The sequence below is a fragment of the Orcinus orca genome, chromosome 6 (assembly GCF_937001465.1).
Source record: "Orcinus orca chromosome 6, mOrcOrc1.1, whole genome shotgun sequence".
NCBI classification, from domain to species: domain Eukaryota; kingdom Metazoa; phylum Chordata; class Mammalia; order Artiodactyla; family Delphinidae; genus Orcinus; species Orcinus orca.
In genome coordinates, this window is record NC_064564.1 from 118,727,617 (window position 1) to 118,744,144 (window position 16,528).

Sequence of the window (16,528 nt, forward strand, 5' to 3'; positions counted from 1 at the left end):
CCTCACAGGCAGGGCTGGTTAAAGATACAGACCTAGATCCTTCCAGTCCAGAGCTGGCAGGACTTGGTTTTCTAAATCCTCCCATGCCCATATTACAGAGAAGGAAGCTGAGGCCCAGAGAGTGGCCTGAGACCCAGGGTTACCAGCGAGTGTATGGCGGGACACTCCCCCTCCAGCCCACCCTCGAGGGCAGGACAAGGGCCCCTCAGCCCTGGTTACTTCAGTGTCCAGCTGGGCAGCGTCCCCAGGCACAGGAAGGAGGTCTGAGAGGCGACAGCTCAGCGAGGGCAGCAAGGTGTGGGACTTGGGGAAAGGGTCCTCTGGCCGCTGTTCTTCCACTGACTTGCTGTGTGAGGTCACGAGTGTCTCCCCCGCAACGGTCACCACTCCTGCACTGGCCTCAGCTTCCCCCTACACCCCCCATTAAACAGAGGGGTGGGACTTCAAGGTTCTGTGAGTTGCATTAAAGAAGTCCAGGAAGGCTTCTTGGAGGAGAAGGCATGTTCTGAGCACTGATGGCAGGGGAAGGCCTGGAGAGGCATAGGGAAGAGCATCCCTGGGGTGGGGCACAGTAAGGGCATAGGGGTGGGTGGAGGGTGGGGTGAGGGAGGCCATGTCACACTCTCAGGGGCAGTTCAGAGTTGACCGTGGACTGATGTCAGGCTGGGGCCTAAGCGAAGCTGCCAGTGGTGTGCGTGCACGTCTGCTGCCCGGGCCTGGTCCCAGGAGCGGCGCCCGGCTCGGGCGTTGCTGCCCGTCGGCGTGCGTGTATCTGCAGAGTGAGGCTGAGACGCTCCAGCTGGACGGGGCAAGAGTGTTGGAGCTGTGCCTGCTGACAGTCCTGGGCACCTGGCCGGTGCCGGGGTCCTTCCCATCGCGCCGCCAGGCTGCCTGTGGCTGGAGGCCCCCCACCCAGAGCCGGGCAGAGTGAGGGGCCATCTGTGTCTCAGACCCGGGGAGAGGCTCCGTGGCCACGCCCTCAGGGACCTGGTAGAGGGTTGAGAGGCAGAGAGAGAGACATAGTAACAATAGGAAACTGAGCACAGCACACCTGCCGCGGGGTGGAATCCTCCATGTTCTTCCGTTTTACAGAGGAGGAAACTGAGGCACAGAGAAATGGAGGTATTCGAAGCCCCACGCTTGCAGCTAACTGGGGGCAGAGCCGGGCTGGCTCCCAGGGGTCCATCCGGCTGGGGTGTTGGGGGCGCTGAGTTTAACTCCTGCACTTTGACCTCCTCCTTGACCTTTCCCAAGCCCAGTGAGTCCCCTCATCCATGAAGTAGGGCCATAATGATCTTTTTGGGGGTACAAATGGCAGAACCACACCCAAGGTTGATGTGTTCACAGCAAGAGTCCCTCTGAGGGTCTCAGGGAGGGAAACGGAATCCCGTGAATTGGGACCACAGCCTGGCTCTCTCTGGGCACCTGCGTCCTTCCTCTCTTCCCGCCTGGACCAACTCCCCTGCCTCCACACACATGCCGCCCTGGCTGCAGCCTGAGTGCCCATGTCTCTACCCAACGTCAAGGGACCAGCAGGGACTGGCCAGTCTCCAGGTCCTGGTTCCACTTCCCGGGAGAGAGAAGAGGGCTGGCCCAGCATGGGGGGGCTGGCGCCTTTCCATCCCAGCCCCAGCAAGCCGTGGCCAGCGGAGCAGCAGGGAATACGGAGGCTGCTGAAGCCCTCTGGGCCTGGGAGGCCCTGGATTTCCCGCGGCAGGCGCTGGGTCACACGTGGCTTTCAGCTGCGATGGGCCCATTAGCCAGAATGACACGCGTGGACCAGCCCTGAATGGGGGGCTGGCTTTGGCTGGATCACCAGGAGGGACCCTGGCCTTCTCTGAACCCCGGTCTCTTCATCTGCAAACCAGTGCCTGCTCTGCCCTCCCACGGCTGCCACAAAGACCAGGGAGAGCTGTCAGGGGTCCCTTCCACTGCCCGCTTTCTGGCCACTCCAGGGTCAGGCTGAGACAAGCCGGGGTGTCCCTGTGAGCCCCCAGGGGGAAGGGTTTGGGGGCGTGGGGCGCAGCGCGCCACCAGCAGCTGCGTGCTTTGCTTTGTCTCACCTCCGTGAAGAGCGTGAAACGCATCTGGACGGCAGGCCTGGCCCTGCCCAGCGTCCCCCGCTGGTTGCTTCCTCTGCACACCCAGCTCCCTGGATCCGGCCCCGGTCGGCCTGCACCTTTGGCAGGGCTGGTGGGCCAGCTGGCCTCAGCCACCCTGGGGGCCGAGGAAGGCCGGAGCTGCCCGGCAGGGCGCCCAGAAATGCAGGGGTCCCTGGGGCTGCTGCTCTGTCTGTGTGGCCTGCACTGTGTCTTCCTGACCGGGCCCTATTGGTCCAGCTGTCTGGATCTGCCTGTCTGCACCTCTGTCTGTCTGAATTTGGAGCTGTCTGTGAGTCTGGGTCTCGTTGTCTCGTCGCTTTGGGCCTGTCTGGATGTACCTTTCAGTCCATCTGTCTGTCTGCTCAGGGTCTGGGTTCCCACCCCAGCTGTGCCTCTGTCACAGGACGCTCCCCCCACCCCTTGTGAGCACACGTTCACGTCCTCCTCCACCTATAGACCAGCGTCCCCGGCGTCCCTGCCCGGCCACTCCCTGCCAGTCCACTTGACCCTGCAGACGAGCCTGTGGGGAACCGCTGAGCAGCCAGCCTCACCAGGCGGGGCGCAGCCTCCCTCACTCCTGACCCACCGACCGCCCAGACCCCCCGAGTCTCCCAACGAAAACCCCGTCTGTCAGTTCTCACACATTCCTGGAAGAGAACAAATCGGCCCAAATTCCATCAAGTCTTTGGCAAGGCGTATCAACAGCTTTAGAAACGTGCACAGCACAGAGCGCTTCACGGCACGTTCCTGTAATTGCAAGACGTGGGAGGTAACGCAGATCCCGGCCCGAAGGGCCTGACTGACTGAGTGGGGCCCCTTCACGCCGCGGGGCGAGCTCTAGGGGCCCCTGGGGGTAACCCCGCCCCTAGGGAAACGTGGTGTATCTGGGGAGAGACTACTGGGTGAAAAGGGGAGGTATGGAGGGTGTAGATAGAATGCCACTTTCGCTCAGGAGGAGAAGGAAATCTATATTTGCTTATATTTTTAGAAAGAAGCAATGGAAGGATAAACCCAGAACTAAGTGAAATGGTTACTTCTGGGCAGAGTAGGGTAGGCGGTGGCTCGGGGGAGGGGGCTGGGCGTGCAAGACCTCTCTGAATGCACCTGGTTTTACGCTTTTGACTTTGGAATCAAATGTTTTCTACAATTAAAGAGCAAAGCTAAATCAGTTTTTTTAAAGAAAGTAAAAACTAGAATAAATGAACCTGAATATCAAGGTGGTGGAAAGAAAACCGTACTAAGAATTATTTCAAGTGACTTTGAAACAATTTTTCTACTACACATCCCTAAGGGGACAAGGACAAAAAAAATAACAGATATCAAATTCCATTCAGTAGACTTGTTAGTAAGAACATCGGTAACACTACTTTTAAATTATTATATATGATGGGCAAAAGCAAATAATGAAGTGCATGTTATTAGGAAATAAAATTTGCACCGTAAAGGTCACATAGACATCACGTTTTAACATGTCAAAACCCTTTGATCTCTAATTTTAAATGGAAATGTCAGTATAAACTCATGTTCATTTTTCTGTTCCTTAAAAAAAAAGTCTTTCTGAGCTCTGGCCACCGGAAAAACCTGGAAACCCAGGAGCAGCTAGCACCCCTAGTGCCCAGACTGTGTTCTCTAGAACCACTTCCCAGCAAGAGAACCAGGGTGTCCCAGGAGATAAGCTGGGACATCTTATGCCTAAAAGCAACATGCGACCAAGTGGGGTCCCACCAAAATGATGCCGGAGTCAACCTGGAGGTGCTTCCAAACCCACGGTCCCAGTGGGATCATCTGAACATCAAAAAGAATGATGACTGCAGTGGCTTAAAACACATCAGATGTATATACAAGTCAGTGAGATCACAGTGATACTGTAGAGCGACCACAAGTCTCACGGGGCACCAACTTATTCTGAAAATTGAAGAAGTTACGAACTGAGCGTCTACGCCTTTCCTCTGCAGACTGTCTTTTAATATTACCGGATAAGTAATGGGGAAGGTTCTTTAGAGAAGAACCAGAGCTGATACACGCAGAAGAAATGACAGCATCTGAAAAGTCGCTATTTGCAACTCCTAATGAAATAACAGACGTAGGCTATGATTTCCAGCGGCTGCTGAAAGGATGAGGTGGAAGGCTGATGGGGAATTTTACGGTGGGAGGATTGGGCTGACGGCAGCTGAACCCACCGGCAAGTCTCAACATCACGACAAGGACAGCGTGGGGCCCTGAAAGTGAAGTGATAGGAAGCCAGTTTAGAGGACAAAACCATGATGGAGGGACATATGAAATGGTGCTGGGAGAAATGCAGCCAGTTCTAGTACATGGAAAATCCTGTAAGATAAATGACCCAGTTTCTTCTACAAACAGCATGGGGCGGGGAGGGGCGAGAGTGGATAGGAACTCTTCTACAGTCAAAAGGGGCAAACTGGATGCTGATTTGCACAAAACCAACTGTAAAAAGACATTGTGGAGATGACTGGAGGCTTTTTAAAGGTCCTCACCTGTCAGATTCCGCACTGAAGTATTTATGAGTAAACTAATACACTCTGGGATTTCTTTAGGGAACTCAATTGCCCGTGCCATGCTATTCCCCTGGCGGAAAAAAAAAAAAAAAGGTAGGGGGTGGAAATTGAGGCAGGGTGTGCTCAGCAGAAGCTGGTGCCTCAGAGATGACTGTTAACCGTCCAGGGATACGGCAAGCCGGCTATTAAAGCCTGGTCGCTTGAAATGGGCCACAGTGAGAATATTTACGGCACGAGCACCAGCAAATGCCACAGGTCAGGGTGCTTTCACTCCAAGAACTAGTTTATCAGCACCCGGCCAGACAGTGCTCACAAGGGCACCGCTGGTGACCGCATTGTGCATCCTCTCTACTTTGTGTGTGTTTGAAATTTTCCACAGTAGTTTACGAGGGGCACATCCTTAGGCCTAGAAATCCCACTTCTGAGAACTTATCCTGGACAGGTAATTGAAGTCGGTTCTGCAATTCAAGTGGCTTCCGTTTTTAGCTACGCAAACATGTATGGAAACGTTGGCTTAAGATTTATTTTTTAACGTCAACAGTCTAAACACCAAAAAGGAGTTTGGTTTTCAGTTTCGAAACATGAGAAAGTTCTGGAAGTCGGTTGCAAGCAAAGCGAATGTACTTAACGCTACTGACTTGTACACTTAAAAATGGTCAAGATGGTAAACTTTATGTCACGTGTATTTTACTGGTGATTTGAAATGTTAAAAAAAAAGGATCGGTTATGTTATAAAATGGAATATGGTTCGAAATTATGTTACAGAAGAAAATTTAATGGTAAGGAAAAATAAGGATGAGCTGGTGAAGTGACAAAGCCGGTTACAAAACCATACGTTCAGCCCGACTGCATTTGGGTAAATTTTTAAATGCGTGAGCTTGTCGCCCAGGCTGAAAGTGTGCTAGGCTAAGCGCTCACATACGTGCTCAAGAAACCTACAGGGACCCCTGAGAGCGAGGGGGTGTGCTGTTAGCGTCATCTCCTAGAGATGTGGAAACTGCTGGCAGAGGCAGAGGCCGAGGGGGATGTCCCACCTGAGCCCCAGGCCCAGCCGCTGCCTCCTGCATGCAGTTGGGTTTTTCGTTTTCCCTTTCGGAGCGCTTCCTCAACCTCCTAACCTAGAACAGCTTCCTTCTGCAACGAGCTGACAACGTGGTGAAGCTGGTGCTGTGCGTTGCAGGCTGTTGATGGAGAAGGGGGCGGATGACAGCCGGAACTGTGGTCATCACCGGGGGCATCTTGGCGACTGTGATTCTGCTTTGCATCATCGCGGTTCTGTGCTACTGCCGGCTCCAGGTACTCCGGGAGCTGGGGGGGGGGGGGGCGGGGGGAGGGAAGCCTGGAGGGGGCCCTGCAGAGGGAGGGAGCCAGGGCCCAGGAAGGCGGAAGAGTCAGGTCTCCAAGAAGGTGCAAGGCAGACGGCACCCCCGGACTCCACCTGTGAGGGCTCGGTGATGACGGCTCCCCAGACTCCCTGTGAGGTGAGTCCGCTGAGGCTCAGAGAGGGTAAGGGCCTTTGCAGATGTCACACAGCTGCCAAGCAGGGAGCAGGGATGAGCCCTTGGGCGGTGCTACTCCACCACCTGTGCACTCCCTGCCCCACCCACACTCTAGGGCTGTCCTAGGTCCCCCGCATCTTTCTTCCTGAGAGAGGACAGGAAGCCATGTGCATAGGGCAAGGCAGCACGGCTTGGTGCCCTGGAACTAGATTGGGACCAGACTGCCTGGGCTCGAATCCCAGCTCTGCCGCTTTCAGGCTGCCTGCACCCCCTGTGCCTCAGTTTCCCCACCTGCAAAATGGAGTTGGCCGTTGCACCTGCCCCCAGTTGCCGTGGGCTGAAACGAGCGAATCCCTCACTTAGGGATCCCAGGAGTCCGGGGTGCCTGGATTACGAGCTCCCGTGAGTGGTGGTGACAGGGACGCGGGTGTCTGAGCTGGGTGCCGCGCACTTGCAGCGAGGGGAGCCGGGGAGCCGGCGGTCACAGTGGCCCTCTGCCCGCAGTACTACTGCTGCAAGAAGGAGGAGTCCGAGGAAGACGAGGAGGAGCCCGACTTCGCCGTGCACTCGCACCTGCCCCCGCTGCACTCGCACCGCAGCCTCGTGCTGACCAACGGGCCGGCGCTCCACCCGGCCACCGCCGCCTCCTTCAGCCAGAAGTCCCCGCAGGCCCGCGCCCTCTGCCGCAGCTGCTCCCACTACGAGCCACCCACCTTCTTCCTGCAGGAGGACGAGGGCGTGCGCAACGGCGGGGAGCGCGTCGCCCACAAGAGCGTCAGCCGGGAGGACGTGGCGCTGCCGCCTGGGAGCTTCGGGGCCCTGCAGGCCCTCAACCCCAGCCGCCTCTCGGCCATGCGGGAGGCCTTCTCGCGGAGCCGCAGCATCAGCACCGACGTCTGAGGGCGCCCCCGGCCGCCGACAGGTCCTGAGACCACGGTGGGGTCCCCACGGCGTCCCAGCCTGGCCCTGGGCCGGGACCCAGGCTCGGCCCAGCTTGCCTCACAACCGCGTCCTCACGGGGGCCCGTTGGGGAGCTCCGGGGCTCGCTGCGGGGGTCAGACCCAGTGAAAGTAGTGTGGCCGCCCTGGGTGGTGGCCCCCGGGGCCTGGGTCCGGAAGGGAGGCGGGCATGATGCGGGCACAGGTGTGCGGTAGCATCCGGGTGGCAGGCTGCAGGGTGAGGTAGGGCTCTGGAGCATAGACCCCAGGCTGCTGCTACCAGTGCTGCCGTCAGGGAGGGGGCCGTGGAAGGTGGCCTCCGTCTCAGCCCCAGCAAGTCGGCATCTCCGGCTTCACCGCTGGCCGTGTGCCTCCCTCCCTGGGCCTAGGTAGAACAAGTAGGGTCTACCTACTTGTTCAAAGAAGGGGTGGTAGCCGCGATGCTAGGGGCCCTGCAGCACAAGCCTCACCTGGCGACTTGCAGAACAGGCACCCCGTCCCAGAACAGGGCCTCCCCCCGCCCCTCCCACACACACCCTGGCTTTAAGCGCCAGGAGGCTGAGACACTGGTTGATTGAGCTGGGCCCCCAGCTGGGCAGATCTCCCTAGAAGGGGGAGCTCCCTTGGGATGCACAGCCCCGACTGGCTTTTTGGTGAAAATGGAGTGGGGAGGAGGCCATGTGCTGCTCCCCCCGCGTCGGCAGTGTCCACACTAAAATACCCAGTCCAGTCCTCAGCCCCGATGCAGTAAGGCAGACGCAGCTATGGACCAGGGGCTAAATGACCCACTGACTCCCCGTGAGACCTGGGACGGGGCCCCCCCAGAGCCCTCCTGCTTTCATGACCCGGGGCACAGACCCCCGAGCTCTGCCACCTGCCCAGTTTCTCAGGAGGACCTGGAAGCAAGACCCCAGGCTGCCCTTTCCCTACTCCGGCCCCGTGCGCACGCTCCCAGCAGGGCTAGGGGCTCCCCCGCCGTCCAGCTCGAGAAATGCCCCAAACCCAGGGGCACCACCCGCGGGGCACGCAGCCCCGTCCACGCAGAGGCACCGTTTCCTCTCGGCAGCATGGCCCCCAGAGTCCCCTGCCCTCTCCCGGGCTCTCTCTGCCTCTGGGCCCAGCCATAGAGCCAGCCCCCACCCTGGCAGGGCAGCCCCGTCTGCCCAGGAAGACGGACCAGGCTCCCCAGCTAAGCCACCTTCCTAGCAGACAAACCTTCGGGGCACGTGGCTATCCCCGAGCTGTGGGCGGCCTGAGCACCACACTTCTGCTCTTTCTCCAAAGTGCTGCTGAGCTGTGACTCCGGACGTGAGCAGAGTTAGGAAGGCTTACTATTTTTGGCATCGTCGATTCCCCCCCCCCCCCCCGCCCCCACCTTCTTCCTTTCTCCTCCTGCCTCAGTTTGGACTTGCTAATGGAATTCATCCCCAAGCTTCCCCTTCCTTTGTCACAGCCCGTGAGTTTGTTTCTGATGCATTAGCTGGGCGGGGTGGGCGGGGGTGGGGAGGGGGGTGAGGGTCAGGAGGTGGCGCTTCCTGCGGCTGTTCTGTTCGGTTTCCTATTTCCTTTTCTGGTCTCTGGCCTCTGTGTAGATTCCTAGATCCATTTGACATCAACACACACCCATCCATCCGAACTCCCCCGGCTCCACCATGGGGACCTGCGGGGAGCTGCCTGCTCTCTGACGGATTCGAGAGCCAATAAAACTCCTGACACCGTGTGCTGTCTTTGGTCTGCCTGACATTCCAGGCCAGCCCAGAGCCCTCTCCTGGGTGGGGGTCTTAGCCCAGACCCCTCTCCGGTGGGTGGGGCCGTATGCAGCCCAGCACCGGGCAGAGCTGGCCTTCCTCTCCCGTCCAGCCCCAGGGGTCACGGCACTGCCCAAAGGCGCCCGGCCGCAGCCATGTTTGGTTTAGATTTTCCCGGGGTGGATGTGTCAGTCTTCCATAATTGGAAGCCACTGGCCTAAAGCCTGAGCTCCTGGAGGGTGGGTGGGGGGTGGCAGGCTGAGCCAGCTGGGACAAGTGACTGACCTCTCTGGGCCCGGGTCTTAGCATCAACACAATGGGTGACAATGATACCGACTCCACGGGGCTCTTGGGGTTAAAGAGGCAGCGCTGGTAACGCACTGGGCACAGACCTTGGCGCACAGGATGCGCACAGAAAGTGCTGGTGGAAAGGAGGATGGGGGAGGAAGGTCACAAGGAGAGAAAAGATGGGGGTGGGGGGAAATGACAGGGCACAACGGTGCGGTGTGTCAGGGAGCCCCAGACCCCTGCAGTGCGGCCACCCACCCCTGCCGGAACTGAGCTGCTGACCTTGAGGGAGCTCACCCCACAGGCCCCAGCGAACCTGGAGAGCCACTCACCCACCTGCAGCCCCCTGGATGCCATCCTAAACACTGTGGTGGACCCCGCTCTGGTCCCAGTTTGGGGACAGGCTGGCCCTGCATCCCGGGGAAGCAGTCAGGTAGCCCCTCGCCTCCCTGCCCCCGTCCCCAAAGACCCTCCCTGCGGCATCCTCGGCCCTGTGCCATGTCGCTGTCCCTCGGCGGGTGGACACCCCCATCGTCCCTTCTCCGCTGCGGCCAAACCAAGGTGCTTTCGGCATCCTCCGCGCCCACCCTCTCCCTGGAAGTTTTCCGTTTCCACACTCCACCCGCCCCCCCACACCCCGCTTTCATCTGGAAGAACTCCTGCGGCTGGACCAGCCTAAACATCACCTCCCCCAGGAAGCCCTCCTGTGTCCCGGCACCCACAAGTCTAGATTAAGTAGCCCTTCTAAGAGGCCCAGAAACAGTAGTGATGGCTATTTCCTGAGCACTCCATGTGGGCCCACACCGCGCCTCCCACCCTGCCTGCCTCACCTCTTCCTCCCGTGGTTCGGGTGAGGGAGTTCCCTTGGGCTCCGCTGTCCCCCAAGCCCCACAGCAGTTGGGAGGTGCGAGATGAGCTCGGTTCGGACTCCAGCGCCCGAGTCCTGATGCCCCTGAGACCCCTCCCCGCAGGCCACCCACTCTTTTTGTCACCTTCTATCCACTCTCCCCTGTCATCTCCTCAGGGAGACGCTGCAGCCCGGCCCCCAGCCCCACCTGGTCCCAGACCTGAGGCCGCAGCAGAGCCTTCTGAATGGGCGAGCTAGACAGCGGCCCCAGCTCCCGAAGCCTCACGGCCACCCCACCCCGCCTGGCAGACCCCGGAGACCCCAAGATGCCGCCATAAATAGGACCACTTTATTAACGCACAGAGAGGACTGACGGACGACAGCACAGCCATGGTGCCGCGAGAAACGCCTCTTCCCAGGCGTAAAGTGCGGTGGGTCCCTCCGTGCCAAGAGCTTCGTATCAGGGAGGCGAGCGATGCTACGTCGTGAGATTAAAATTCCTCCGGAAGGAGTCACCTAGACAGCATCAGGATCCCAGGCGCCCCGTCTCCCTGGCTGCCCATCCCCCTCTCCTCACCCCCACAGCCCTGGAGGGACAGAGGATGTTCCCAGGCCCCCGGGTGGGAGCCACAAACGCGCCAGTCCTCCCGGCTCTGTCCTGGGAGGGCCGGCGGGCGCGCTCGGGGGTTGGGGGGCAGGGGAGGGGCTCTCCTGCCCGGGGAGAGAGCAGGGGCTCAGTGTCACGTCTTCACAGCCGGGGCGCCCTGCAGGGAGGGTGTCCGTGGAGGGGCTGCTGCGGCCCCAGGGATGGGGTGCTCGGTCTCTGAGGAGCGGCCGCCGGGCCTAGGAGTGGGGGGGCCGGCAGGAGCGACAGCATGCCTTGCTGTAGTACCAGTGGCCGCAGAGGTTCACCTTGATGGCCAGGGCGCAGTTGGTGCCCGGCTGGTCCTGGCAGCTGTCGTCTGGGGAAGGGACACGGCGGGGGGCGTAGGGCATCAGGAGGCGGTCAGGGGTGATGGCCCCACCCCACCGCCTCCTCTCCTTGAGTTCTACCTCTCTGCCACTGCTTCCCTGCCTCCGTCCCACTCCAGGGATGTCACAGACCCCACCAACTGATGTGAACGGTGCACAGGGAAGGGTAATGCCCAGGGCCCAGGATCTGGAAGAGCCACTGATCTCACCCCTGGAGGCCTGAACCTACCCGGGAGGCCCACAGGTGCCCCTTCCACTCAGTAGGTCCAAAGCAGAGCTCATCACCCGGCCCTGGTGCCCCCTCGGAGCCTAGTACCCTCACGCATCTTCCAGGTGCCCGAGCCAGAGACCCTGCTTCAGCCCCTTGCCTCCCGGCTCCTGCGTGCCCAGCTCGGGGGCGCTCTGGCTAAGTCTTCCTGGCTCCCTGGTCCCCTGCCCCACAGCTGCCCTCCCATCTTCTGAAGCCGGATGCTGTCTCCAAAGTGCAGGTCTTGGCATGGCTCCTGGGGACCCCAAGCTCCAGTCAGCTCTCACCTGCCACCCTTCCCACCCTCACCTCCCAGCCTGGGCTCAGCCACTCCAGGAGGAACCTTCACTCCCCGACATGCATTGGTCCCTGTAGCCACTAGGCCCTCCCGGTCACCCTGGCCGATGCCTGCTCAGCCCGCAGGCCCTGGCGCAGCCCAGCCTCTGCTCTCCCGGGAAAGCCCCTGCCCCGCCCTCAGCCTCTTCCCGCTCACCTGGGGGCTCCGTGGGGCAAGGCTGCAGGTCACAGGCCTGTCTGCCAACGGGCTTCACCAGCGGGTCGCAGCCCCGGACGATGTCGGTGCCTTGGTAGCACTTTACGTCTCGCATCCGCACTCCCACCCCGCAGGTCTTGGTGCACTGGTCAGGGAGAGATGGCATGGCCCAAGCCCCCACCGGCGGGGCAAGGGCTCTGGCCAGAGGTGGGGGATCCCACCCCTGTCACCTGGCTGCCGAGTCTTACCCGACACGGGACACGTGGAAGGGCACTGGCTGGCAGCCAGGAGACGCTAAGACTCGTCCCCCCTCCCCCGGGGCTGCTGAGTTTCCCCGTCTGCACCGTGAGGGTGTGGCCGTCTCCTCTCTCAACTGTCCCCCCCACCCCCCCCGGCCGGGTGGGTCCTTCGGCTGTAGCTTTCCTGGGTCCTATGCTACCGAATGCTCAGGACACACAGGGCCACGGCCCAGGGAGAGTGCTGGTTTCCCACTCCAATAACAAGCTGTGTTTGTAGTGGACCAATTACATGTATCTTCCAAAGCCACCGCCTCACCGGCTCCCAGAGTCCAGATGTTCCCCTTGGAAAACCCCGCTGAGCTACCCAAACACCAGGGCCATCTGCTGAGCCCAGTTACCCCGCCGTCCTCCTGCCAAGATCCTACAGGCGGTGGCTCCCTCTGGCTGCCCCGATGTGGGTGACCCCACGTCACCCAGGCACGTCTGGGACCCGAGCCCTCGGTTTCCCGAGTGGGGGCTGGGGTGGGAGGCCCTGGCCCTGGGCCCACCCTCTGGTTCTGTTTGCAGAGGCACAGGGAGGGCTGCCTGCCCAATGCCCGCTCCCAGCCTGGCGGGGGGCTGGCCCAGTCTGGAGGTACCAAGCACAGACAACAGTCAGCCTTGGATGGGTGCCCTGAGGAACCTCTGGCTGTCCCTCGGCCCCTGAGTAGATGGGACAGCTGGGAGGATGCACTCTTTCTAAGCCCCTATCCCGGGAAGGGGAAGCCACAGGGGAAGCAGACACCACCCCAACCAGGGACAAAAGGACAGAGGTCCACGTCCCCACGGGCCGCTCACCCCTTGCCCACCCACCATCATCAGGGCAACACGGGGCGCCCCTCCCCCAATGCTCCCAGGCTCCTGTGCAAAGACCACCGTGGGCCTCCCTACTTGCGCCCTCCTGGGAGCTACAGCAGCACCAAGTGCAGGGGGGACTTGGGGCACAGGACTGGTGATGCTGCTGTAAGGAGACATCAGGGAGACGGTATGAATCAGTAAGAACCCAAGTCTAGACACAGCCGCCCCTGTGCTGTAAGAAAGGCTTGAAGGATGCTGACGACCCCCGGGTGCCCTGGGATCCTGCCGGGAGGCCTCCACAGGAAAGGAAAGGGGCCAGGAGAGAAAAGGCAGAAGCTAAAGGACCCCCTTTGCTCGGCCAGGGAACTGGGGCGGGGTGGGGTCTGCGGACCAGGGCTGCTCTCCCGGCTCAGCCCAGCCCCACGCGCCTCAGGGCCCGCCCTGCCCTGCTCTCATTAGGATGGGCCGGTTCAGGGCCTCCCTTCACTCTGCACAGCTCTCGGCCCGCCCGGAGCAGCGTCCAATATCTGCTCACGCCCCAGGAGCTGGGGGTCAGCTCTCTCTCTGAACTTGGGTTTATTCCCCCGTGGGATGGGAAGAGGAGCCCCCTCCCGGGGTGCTGTTGGGCGGAGGAAAGGAGCCCGTCTGGCAAAGTGCTGGGACCAGCCCACCCACAGGGGCCTCGGGGCCTGGGAGGTGAGGGTTCTGCTTCCGGCTGTAGAGAGCAGAGAGATCTCGGCTCCAAGCCACCCGCCAGCCTGAGGCCGAGGAGCCCGCAGGGCCGTGGAGGGGCCAGGCCTGTGTCAGGGCAGCGGCGGCCATTCCTCTGGCTTCCCTCTGCCCACAGTGCACATGTCCTGCCATCCTCTCTGCCTCTCCAGTCCTGTGTCCCTCCTGCCTTGACTCTGGCTCCCGGGACCGAGGCCATATCTGAGTCAGCCCCACACAGTCCCGGTACCCACCTGGGATCTCTCTGCCCTGTGTTGGGTGTCAGGCACACGTGCTGTCAAATGCACGACTGAAAGGCTACAGTGCAAGGCCGGAAGTGACCTGGGCCCCAAAACGGCCCAGGACGAGCATGGCAGGGATCCCAGAGGTGAGATCCAAGAGGACTTCCTGGAGGAGGTGGCTCTTGCACCAGCTGACTTGGTAGCACTGACAATCTTTCCAGGGGTGAAAAGCCCTGACGGAGGCTGAGGGGGGGACATGAGGGGCACTTGGGGCGAGAGAGGAGGTACTTTGGCAGGACCAGAACTCAGGCCTGGCCTCAGGTGACCTCAGCGGGGGGCCAGCCAGGCGCTTACCTCAGACCAGGGGCTGGTGTACCACTTGAAGCAGGGCCTCTCGAAGCACGTGCTCTCCTCCGGGGGCTTCTTGGCCAGGCCGCACTCGGGGCCGTTGCGCGTCTGCGGCTTCCCGTTGGCCAGCTCCATGCACAGTACCAGCCTCTTTTTCACACCTCGGCCACAGGTGGTGTTGCACTGAGGCAGGGTGACAGACGGGGCCGGGTCAGGGGTCAAGGGCCAGAGGCCAGGAGGACCAGAACACAGAGCCCAGAGCCAGGCCAGTGGTAATGTCTCGGTCAATAGCAAGCGGGTGAAAACGCTTAGGTCGACGGCAAGTTGGCCGAGAACTCTCCGGTCGATAACCACGTGGCCCCAGACAGATCTAATGACAAGCAATTTAGCATAAAACCCTCTGCTGTGAAACAAAATGGTTAACAGCCATCCGACCTCAGATGATTTAGCTCATCGTGATCTGCCTGAAGCGAGTAGTTGACAGCAGTGCGGTTGAGAACAATTCGTCTGAAATTGTAAGTTGGTGACCTTGGCAGGTCTAGGGGTCGTGAGAACAAAGGGATGTACAGGGCCCACGAGCCAAGAGCGAGTACAGCAGAAGGACCCCCAACCCTGGGTTTCCATCTTTCGGGAACATGGGGTCATGGGAACTATACCAGCCCTGCATGCCTCGTTGAACATTTGCTATTTAGATTTGGGAAGTTTTAAGAGGTTTTCTTACTTTTTTGTTTTTTTCTCTTTCAAATGGATGTTTAGTGAATTGTGTGAATTAGGATGCACTTGGTCCTAATGTCCAATTAGTTCCTCGTCTGACCAGTCCGTCATTCTGGCCTCCTGGCTCTCGGCCAAATGCTCTCCCAGACGGAGGGGGCCCTGCCACCCGGCTCGGGCGCGGGGCACTCACCCGTTCCCAGTCCTGGGCCAGCCAGTGGGCGGGGCAGTTCTTGTCCCCGCAGGGGTGGATGGCCAGAGGCTTGGCCTCCATCTGGCACTGAGACTCGGGCACCACCCGTCCGTCGCTGGTCTTGCAGTACACGTGTCTGATCATGCGGCCCTGCCCGCAGCTCCCACTGCACTGCAAGGGGACACCCGGGGTTAGAGGCAGAGCCCCCTCCCCGGTCCCCCAGACATCATTCCCAAGAGAGGAGAACAGCTGGGGGGAGGGGAGGGGTTGCCATGGTAACCATGTTTTAAATAACAGTTTCTGTTCTAATGACAGAAAGATTGCATGCCCATTGAAAAACACACAGAGAAAAGCACGCCTAAGACACCTGAAAAGCTCATCTGTACACCCAGCACTCAGAGGGGACCCCAGTGAGCACCTGAATGTCTCATCCAGGCAAGAGGCAAGAGAGACAGACACACAGACAGACAGGGAGCTTATAAAAGGGCATCGGGATGTGACCACTTGTTTTGGGATAAAGGTTTTGATTCCTCGTAATCGCGCGGGGACACCCTCTGAGCGCCGCCCCCCACTGCCCGCCCGCCCTCACCGGCCCCCAGTCGGAGACTGTCCACTGGCGGTCGCAAGGAGGGCCCGTGCAGTCCTTCTCCCCCACAGGCCTGGTGTTGGGGTCACACAGTGTCTCATCCTCCGAGCAGCGGATGTCCCTGGTCACCACGCTGCGTTCCCCACACTTGGCCGTGCACTGCGGGGAAGCCGGGGTGAGGGCGGGGCCGCGGCTGCTAGAGCCGCAGCGCAAGGGCCCTGCGCCAGGCCCCCAGCGCCCCAACCCCCGACACACCCCCAGCGCCCCACCCCCCGACACCCCCACCTCCCAGCCTGGCCCGGCTCGCTCTGCGCATGCGCACCTCTGACCACTCAGACATCTCCCACTGCGGCCCGCAGGCCGGGTTCCGGCACGTCTTGCGCTCCTCGGGCCGCACGGCTTCGGCCGCCTCGCACAGGTCACTGTACACGGAGCTGTCGAAGCCGGGCGAGAGCATCTTCCAGCAGCGCACGATGCGGAACTGGTAGCCCTCGCCGCAGGTGCGCGAGCACTCGCTCCAGCTGCTAGTCTCCCACCTGCCTCGGGACGGGCACGGCCTTCAGCAACCCCCACCCTCCTCCCGCTGGCCGGGACCCCACGGCCCAGCTCCTCCTTCCCTCGTGGGGTCCAAATCCACCACGGGCTGTCAGACAGGAAGCTGGCCAGGCCCCACAGGGAAGCTGTTGCCGTGGCGACCCCCGCCTCCCCCGCTGTAGGAAACACCTGGGTAGGGTGGTGAGTGGGCACCCGAGCCTGCACGTGGCCGGCTTGCCCAGGAGCCCTTGTAGGCTCCACCTGCTCTCAACTCCAGACCACCTCCAGCCACTTCAGGGAAACAAAGTCCCGGCCTTGTTGCTTTGCTGACGCTGCTCCCTCCTCCCAGAGTGCCTTCCCCTCCTGCCACTGCCGCCCTTCTTCCTCCAACTGGGGATCCTGCCTCAGTGTCCTGGAGCCCTGAGCCCCACCATGGGGGCTCTCTCTGAGGGGAAGAGCAGACCCCCCCCCCATGGCTGC

General features: G+C 60.8%; 2 protein-coding genes across 7 annotated transcripts in view; one reads left to right on the forward strand and one right to left on the reverse strand.

Moving 5' to 3' along the window:
- FAM163B (family with sequence similarity 163 member B) overlaps positions 1 to 8,775 on the forward strand; it is a 30,859-nt gene extending 22,084 nt beyond the window's left edge. Inside the window, exons 2-3 of the mRNA XM_004285005.3 lie at positions 5,799 to 5,914; positions 6,622 to 8,775. Coding sequence (XP_004285053.1) covers positions 5,822 to 5,914; positions 6,622 to 7,017 — 489 coding nt within the window. The 5' untranslated portion in view covers positions 5,799 to 5,821 and the 3' untranslated portion in view covers positions 7,018 to 8,775. The remainder of the gene's footprint in view (positions 1 to 5,798; positions 5,915 to 6,621) is intronic.
- A 1,490-nt stretch (positions 8,776 to 10,265) lies between these two features.
- The window catches only part of ADAMTSL2 (ADAMTS like 2), a 35,819-nt gene continuing 29,556 nt past the window's right edge, over positions 10,266 to 16,528 (reverse strand). For 4 of the 6 annotated variants that reach the window (XM_033415128.2, XM_049711443.1, XM_049711445.1 and 1 more), the window contains 6 exons: positions 15,837 to 16,050; positions 15,518 to 15,673; positions 14,929 to 15,099; positions 14,031 to 14,207; positions 11,651 to 11,795; positions 10,266 to 10,900 (listed from right to left, as the gene is read on the reverse strand). In XM_033415128.2, the coding sequence (XP_033271019.1) occupies positions 10,782 to 10,900; positions 11,651 to 11,795; positions 14,031 to 14,207; positions 14,929 to 15,099; positions 15,518 to 15,673; positions 15,837 to 16,050 (982 nt within the window). In that variant the 3' untranslated portion in view covers positions 10,266 to 10,781. Of the gene's footprint in view, positions 10,901 to 11,650; positions 11,796 to 14,030; positions 14,208 to 14,928; positions 15,100 to 15,517; positions 15,674 to 15,836; positions 16,051 to 16,528 lie in introns of those variants that run through there. The other 2 variants (XM_049711444.1, XM_049711446.1) reach the window with 2 other exon arrangements.